The sequence below is a fragment of the Camelina sativa genome, chromosome 10 (assembly GCF_000633955.1).
Source record: "Camelina sativa cultivar DH55 chromosome 10, Cs, whole genome shotgun sequence".
NCBI lineage: Eukaryota > Viridiplantae > Streptophyta > Magnoliopsida > Brassicales > Brassicaceae > Camelina > Camelina sativa.
In genome coordinates, this window is record NC_025694.1 from 22,258,379 (window position 1) to 22,266,480 (window position 8,102).

Sequence of the window (8,102 nt, forward strand, 5' to 3'; positions counted from 1 at the left end):
TCTTTGAGCCTTCAAAACTAGAAAGCGTGTCAATTGTCAGAAAAACTTGTGTGGTCATTTCAAAAGAAAAGAACAAAAAAAAAAGTAAATGTAAATGACAAGATTTGTACTTAATGAGAGGAAAGAAAGAAAAAAATATAACGAAGTTGGGTAGTTGCAATTGCATTTTGGTTATTGTCCAAACATTACACTCTTTTCTATAAATAGTTACTCTCTTTAATGTCACAGAAAAAACCAAATAACCACCATAGAGTTTAACACACAACTTTCTTGGAGTGAGAAATGATGGGTAGCTTGAACATGGTCTCTCCACCACCTCCGGCGACGAGATACCGGCAACGGGTAACGGCGAACGGAGATGGGTTTCCGGCGTTTCTTCCGAAGGAGGTACAGAACATAAGAGACCCATTTGCAAGAGCTTTAGCTCAAAGGATTGTACGAGTTCTTGTTCCTCTTCAGGTTCGTCTTCTTTTCTCTCTCTCTCTCTCAAGTGCATTTTCTCGTTTTGTTATGAAAGAAAATGAAAACGTCTGTTGCAGATGGGAAACTTTAGAGGCAATGTAATGAGTAGCTGCATCAAACCACTTGTTCAGTTACATGACAAAAGTCCCGTTGTTCTTCTCCACTGTTTCGACAGGTTTTTTTTAATCTATTTACCGGGAATATAAAGTTTTACCTGTGCTGAATTTTACAGAGATTTTAATCCTTTTTTTTGTTGGATTTTTTTTTTGTTTTGTTATTTTGTGTACTTAGTTCGTGTTTAGAATGGAGAAGGACCTATCCTCTGCTTGAACAAGCTTGTCTTGAGACTTGGGCTGTTGATGTTCTTGGTTGGGGCTTCTCAGATCTTCGTAAGATTTACATTTTTACACAAATTAATCAAGATTCTTGAGAAATGGATTTTTAGAATACATATATGAACTCAATAATTTAATAAATATTTTTTATAATTTAATCGATTTTTGACTGATATAAAAATATATAAAAAGAATCAGTCACAATCAGTCAAGAACTCACTAATTTAATGGCATTGTAGAGGAAATATATATAACAAGAATCAGTCACAATCAGTCAAGAACTCACTAATTTAATGGCATTGTAGAGGAAATATATATAACAAGAATCAGTCACAATCAGTCAAGAACTCACTAATTTAATGGCATTGTAGAGGTACTTCCACCATGTGATGCAGCAGCTAAGCGACATCATTTATTCGAGGTCAGTACTATTAATTAATTTAATTTACTACAAGAAAAAAAACTGTGTTACGCAATGAATGAAATCAATTTGCTAAATCATTTATAATTTTGGGGACAACTATAAATCTTATAACTATACACTAAATTATATATTATCGACGAATACAAATTTGTGTCGTCACGGATATAAAGTTGTGGCACGTTGGGATTGTCTAATCCTTGAAATTTCTCCATGATTTTGGAGATATTTTGTTGCTTAGTAACTAATTAGTGATACAATTCCAAATTAGCGACTATGCACTTGGTCCATTAATATGTGATCGTTAATTTAGTGATTCTCTGTCGCCTATTTCCTGTAATACTTACCTGATGTTATATGTGGTATGGATTTTCCCCGGTGGTTGATTTTGTTATTTCTTTTGAACTTTTAGCTTTGGAAAACATATATCAAACGACCAATGATTTTAGTTGGACCAAGCTTAGGAGCAACCGAAGCTGTTGATTTCACTGCTACTTACCCCGAAGCTGTAAGTTTCAGGCAGTTTAATTATCATAATCAGAATCTTTAGGATTAAACATCATCTCAAAACCTCACTCACTAAATCTGATTATTTCCGCGCTTTTCAGGTTGATAAATTAGTTCTCATTAACGCCAATGCATATTCAGAAGGAACTGGTCGGCTTAAAGAGTTACCAATATCCGTTGCTTACGCCGGGGTTTGTCCAAAAACTCTTGTTATTATACTCGATGGTTAACGTTTGTATTATAATATGGTTGTTGTTCATTCAGGTTAAGTTGTTGAAGTCATTCCCTCTGCGCCTTTTGGCCAACGTGTTAGCCTTTTGTTCCTCACCCTTATCCGAGAACATAGATTGGACTAATGTATGATCAAATCTCCCTTTATTTTTATTTTCTTTTCGTATATAAAATGATTTAGAAATGAATCTGCTTTTGTGTAGATTGGCCGGTTACATTGTCAAATGCCATGGTGGGAGGATGCTATGGTCGATTTTATGATTAGCGGAGGCTATAACGTTGCGTCACACATCAAACTCGTAACAAAAAACACACTTCACATAGTTATTCAACGTAACAAAAAGGCAAATAAGCTTGCATATTTTCTGATTTTGTTTGTGTTTTTTGGATGTAACACGCGCACAGATCGACCATAAGACGCTTGTTGTATGCAGTGAGAACGATCAGATTATCAGCAACCAGCTCTCAGTTGTAAGTTTCCTTTAATCCAAACGTCAAAAAATCAGTTAAACAGTTTCTTAATGTTATCAAACAAAATGCAGAAATTGTTGTGTGAGCTAGCAAATGCGGTTTTCCGAGAAGTACCAGATTCGGGTCATCTTCCACACGTTGAGAACCCTAAACACATTGTGAAGCTGATATCAGATTTCGCCAGTGGAAAGATCAATTGATTCCGTATACTGCAACTATGGTTCAAGCTCGTTGAGTGGAGTGGCTACAGAGGAAGGAGTTTGAACGTATGTATTATGTATTAAAATATAGATAGATTAGTTTAGCCTGATGACCATTGGATGGCCAAAAAGGGAAGCTACATAGTATAAATTTCATCATTTTCGTAAGCTAAGTTATAAGAGTATTGGTTTAGTTTCAAGATTTGATGAAAAAAAATTGGGGTCAAAATCTTTAATCTGAATCTAATTGGGAATTGTATTTGGTAAAGACTCTTCAAATAGCGAACTAAATTATTGGACCTAGAAACCGAGGTTATTCTTTGGAAACTTACTGGCTTCATTTGGGCTGGGCTCATCGTGAGAGTCAATACCAGCATAAGAGATGGTAACTTAAAAGCTGTTTAGTTTTTTTTTTTTTTTTTCTTAAGCAATTTAGTTTGAGTTTGCGTTTTTTTATGTTGGTGTGTCTTTTTTTTTCTACATGAAAACACTTTTTTTTTTCTCTAGTTATACACGCAAACGGAAAGTAAACTTTTTTTTTTTGTTTACGTTGTAGTTGCCAGTTCTAGGATAATGTAGAAACTGCATCATGAATCACCACAAACAAAGCTTTCCTCACATTGAATGAAACTTTTGGTAGATATTAAAAAGTACTTGTACTTAGTACTGTTTATAGATTTTAAAACCAGTTCCTGGATCATACATATATTAAAGACAAAGCCTTGTCCATTTCACACTTTATTTGGAGATACAATAATTGGACATATCTAGGCTTATTAATTGTCAAATTTCTAAAAATTGTAATCTATACTAATAAAAAATAAGAGTTATAAGCTCCTAAAGGCATCCACATAGGATTTTAAACCTCTAATTGTGATTAGACACTTTACTAATTAATATTTTTTAAAATTTCTAGAATTTTCTATATTAAAAATTATTTTAAACAACCAATCGGGATTTGACATGTCATTCATTAACATTTTTTAAATTTCCAGAATTTTTTAGAAAAAAGAAAATTTTAAATTTATGGAAATAAAAGAACTATGCACAATATCCCACATCGGCTAGAAAATTTTTAGACAATGGTTCAGAACCAGTATAAATAAGATTAATATGCTTCCAACAACGAATGAGCATGAAATCTTGATTTATCAGCCGTCCAAGTTTAAAAGTATATTCGGTTTGATCCAGTTTTTTATTTGATCAAATTAAAACTTTAAAAAGTTTCAAAAAAATAAATTATAATATTTAAAAATTTTAAAAGTTTTAATATTATAAATATTGAACCTTTTAAAAGTTTTAATATTATAAATATTGAAACTTTTAAAAGTTCTTAGCTTGTAAAAAGTTTTTAAATATTATAATTTTTAAATTTTAAAATTTTCAATATTTATAATATTTAAACTTTTAAAAAGTTTCAATATTTATAATATTTTAAACTTTTAAAAGTTCTTAGCTTTCTAAATATTATAATTTATAAATTTTAAAATATTAAAATATTATAAATATTGAAACTTTTTAAAAGGTTCTAAATTTATATTTTGAAACCTTTTAAAAGTTTAAAATATTATAAATATTTATGTAAAACACAAATTATCTTATTTATCTACGTTTGTGCTTTTTATTTCTTATGAGCTGTAAAACATATTTTTGTATATGATTTTATAGATAAGTTGATATTTTTTCATTAATTTTTTATTTTTTATCTTATTTTTTATTTTTATGAGAAAAGAAATGATTTTGTTCTTGGAGTTTGATGGATTAACAAGTTGTGTGGTAGTCTAAAAAAATGTTTTTTAGTGGAAGAAAATGAAGAAGTTGACGAGGATGAAGAAGAAAAAGAGTATAGCAAAGAACCAGACGGTAAAAGTAATGATGACGATTACCACAAAATTTGACAATATAAATGATAAGAAAGAATATGAAGAATAAAAAAACATTGAATAAAAAACACAAAAACATAGGTGGTAGCGATCAATTAAATATGAAAACGAGTTAAATTCATGATGATAAAATTGTTTTGTTTTTCTGGTGGTCAAAGAAATGGTTTAGGATATTTGAGGTCATCAGTTTAATTCGCCTCGCCTGAATGTCGAGTTAAATTCATGATTTTTTTTTATCAGATTTGATTTTATAACACAACTGATTTTTATATTTCAAAAAATTGTGTATCTAAAATTTAACTTTTTCCTTAATACTAATTTAAATTTTTTATAAGATAATATTTTACTACCATCATCAATCATATATAATTTTCATCAAAATATATCAAATATACCCACGTGTAGCGTGGGTTCTAAACCTAGTATATATTTAAAAGTAGTTCATAGAGGAACCAAAGCAAACCAAATCATATTATGAAAATCTAATTGGCAACTTTAGACTGAATCATATTATTCGAATAATAATCAAATCTTAAAACAGAACTTAACTTTAATAAACTAAAACCATTAAAAAGAAAAGAAAATAAAAAAGGATAAAGCCAAATCTTATCAGATTTTTTTTTTTTTAATTTTCCCAGATCCTTCCTTTGGTATATATAATAAACTTATAAACCCCACAAAAACCCATCGGACCACGCTAAGTCGCTATAGGGTATTTGTACAAGTCGCAATGGAGGTAATTACTTGCTTGGACTGCAAGAAACAAACCAATACAGTGATCGACTATCAATCCGGGGATACAATCTGCACAGAATGTGGTCTCATACTCGATTCCCATTACATTGTCGACTATTTTGACCGAAATATCTCACATATGACCTCTCGGTCCTCTCCCATCAGGACCAAACTTAAGGTGGGCACGAACGGTCTCAGGATTCCTAACCCTAATCTCGTTGACAAAGCCTTCTCCACAAGCTTCAGGGTCTCATCACCGTCTTGCTCCAGTCATAAAGCTCTGCTAGAAGGCCATCACACGAGGTTGATTGAGGAGCTAAGTTTTAAAAAAAGAAGGCCAATTTGATTATTAATTAGTCGTTTCTTAATTATTATTATATATGCATTATTGTTTGTATATACTTAATTTAGATATATTTAGCCAAGTGCTCGTGAGATTTGATTGCCTTGCAGTTTACTTGCGGTTGATGTATGATTACAAGAGCAGCATCTCCCAATTATCAGGTTTTCAATGATCTACCATGTCGTCTTTGAAGCCGATATTGAAGGTGACTCAGAAATTTCAGCTATTTAAGATTTAAATTATTTGTGAGCTATGTTAATTAATATATATATATATATATATATATATATTACTGCAAATTGGGGCTTACAAATCGTGAAGTTCAATATATTGTTCTGCAGACGTCTCAGTGGCTGCGGAAGTCGCGGGCCCTGAGGATCAGCTAAAACTTACTTTGTATCTTAAGGTGAGAACTAATATCCTAATTTCATATTGTTAGTAATTTTCTCTTTGGTTTTAATATATATTTTTTTGAAATATGTTAGTTTTGAAATAAGCTCTATGTCTTTGCTTTAAAAGAGAAACAAAAACTATTTTTAATATAGAAAATATATATAATTACTAAAATAGCTTCACTGAAATTTACTAATAATTAATAGAAGAGTCTTTTTTTTTTTTCTGGAAACTAACATACTTATGAGTTATAGTTAGCAAAATACATTTATTTATATATTTAATGAAAATACATTTTTTATATGTGAATCTAAATTAAAAGCTATAGTTTAAATAAATCCAAAAGAAATTGGAAACAGTATCAGCTATCATTAGAATTTCTTTTTAAGATAAAGAAGGTTTGTTAATTTTTATATATTAAAATTTCACAATACAATATCTAAATTGTTATAAAGTATATCGCTTAATATTTGTTATCTAAAATAAAACAAAAGTCTCCAACGCTCGAGACACATATTTCAACTCAATATACTTGAAATCTGAACCAATTCAACGATTCGCTTTTAAAAAAAAATTGCTTTATGTATTTTATATAATAACAAATCACCAAGTCTCCATTTTCTTTTTATAATGTTCTAAAAAATGACGTATACTATTATATGTATGCACGGTTCCCACTAAACCTCTTTTAGAACATCTCCAACAAACTCTCAAAACTTCAAATTTGAAGGATTTTTAAATTCCAACAAATCCTTAAACTTTCAAATTTTAAGGGTTTGAATAGTAAACCTTAAAATTTAAGGGTGCACTATTAAAACCCTCAAATATTTTAAAATTTTTCATTTTAGTCCTTGTAATATATATATCTTACAAAATAATTTTATCAAATTCAATTGTTATAAATATACCTATGTAAATTCAAACGCACTAAATTAAAATTATTGATATATAAAAGATATACCATTTACATAATATTTTTTTACAACAATAATGCAATAGTTTATCATATATGGGAGCACTATGAAAATAGTTATATTGAATAATTTTATTATTTTACATGTAATTTTCTTTTATGTTTTTTTTAAATTACATATTATTTTGTTTTATCATATAAGGTATTGTATTTTTTAATATTGTTTGATATAATTTTTATTGTGTTTTATATATATATTTATATGAAAGTTTTAATCATTATGTATGTAATTTATATTATAATGTAACTCTTATTATGTAATAATGTGTGTTGTATAATAAAATAAAGAATATTTTATGTTGTATAATATAGAAAATATATGTTATAGATTTATTTATGAGTTTCTATCATTATTAGTGAATTTTGGAAACATTAAAGATTATATATATATATTGTAAATTAATTAGTTTTTAAAGATTTTTTTGAGGGGTTATTGTTGGAGCAAACAACCCTCAAATCTTCATTTTAATCTCTAATAATTCGAGTCTTTATCTCGGCTGAAGAAACCAGTTCATCACTTACATCGGTAAAATGTTGTCATATATACTAATACACGTGTTATTATTGAAAAGATCATGACTTAACATGTCCATGACAATAACACTTGACTTAAATATAGATCATGACTTAACACCCGTTGACATGTGTTATTTATTAGATCAGCGTATGGCTAATAATTGTAAGAGAATTACTTATAAATATACTATTATTTGTTGTATGTACATGTGTTAACACAAAAACCAATAGAAAACGGAAAGCATACGATTACCTACTAAGAAGACAAAATCCGTATAATGATTCATATGCATGGAAGAATTAACGAAGGAATACTTTGATTTGTGTATCACAAGACTTAGTTCTGACATATTATATCTGAAGATTAAATTAAATCAACTCAAAAATATTTTAAAAGCTTAAAAAAAATAAGGTAAAAAATCTTTAAAGTAATATGTATTTTTGTTAGTTATGAATTTTCATTTATGAATTTATTTGATCATGCTTTTGCTAAAAATAATAAAAACATATTGAAGAAAATAAAGTGGAATCATATGCTTTTGTCGAGATTTTGAGTGTACACCCGCCAAAAAAACAAACACAGCCAGAGAAAGAAGGATAATGTTGATATACAAAAAAAAAAAAAAAAAAAA

General features: G+C 28.8%; 2 protein-coding genes across 2 annotated transcripts; both read left to right on the plus strand.

Moving 5' to 3' along the window:
• Nucleotides 164-2,906, plus strand: LOC104719577 (putative 2-succinyl-6-hydroxy-2,4-cyclohexadiene-1-carboxylate synthase). Its single transcript, XM_010437521.2, has 10 exons — nucleotides 164-459; nucleotides 540-637; nucleotides 754-851; nucleotides 1,169-1,218; nucleotides 1,631-1,726; nucleotides 1,827-1,916; nucleotides 1,990-2,082; nucleotides 2,160-2,255; nucleotides 2,362-2,427; nucleotides 2,499-2,906. The coding sequence occupies exons 1-10, from the start codon at nucleotides 283-285 to the stop codon at nucleotides 2,625-2,627; spliced, it is 993 nt and encodes a 330-aa protein (XP_010435823.1). The 5' UTR covers nucleotides 164-282; the 3' UTR covers nucleotides 2,628-2,906.
• LOC104720611 (transcription initiation factor IIB-1-like) lies at nucleotides 5,212-6,079 on the plus strand. The gene is made up of 3 exons (XM_019230792.1): nucleotides 5,212-5,565; nucleotides 5,930-5,994; nucleotides 6,074-6,079. Exons 1-3 carry the CDS (start codon nucleotides 5,241-5,243, stop codon nucleotides 6,077-6,079), a joined length of 396 nt encoding a protein of 131 aa, XP_019086337.1. The 5' UTR covers nucleotides 5,212-5,240.

Bases quoted from the DNA above. Each gene is read 5' to 3' on its own strand.
- LOC104719577 (XM_010437521.2), top strand. From the start codon at position 283: ATGATGGGTAGCTTGAACATGGTCTCTCCACCACCTCCGGCGACGAGA. The intron at 638-753 runs GTTTTTTTTAAT...TTGTGTACTTAG, and splicing joins CTTCTCCACTGTTTCGACAG to TTCGTGTTTAGAATGGAGAA. The intron at 2,083-2,159 runs GTATGATCAAAT...GCTTTTGTGTAG, and splicing joins AGAACATAGATTGGACTAAT to ATTGGCCGGTTACATTGTCA.
- LOC104720611 (XM_019230792.1), top strand. From the start codon at position 5,241: ATGGAGGTAATTACTTGCTTGGACTGCAAGAAACAAACCAATACAGTG. The intron at 5,566-5,929 runs GTTTTAAAAAAA...ATTGTTCTGCAG, and splicing joins GAGGTTGATTGAGGAGCTAA to ACGTCTCAGTGGCTGCGGAA.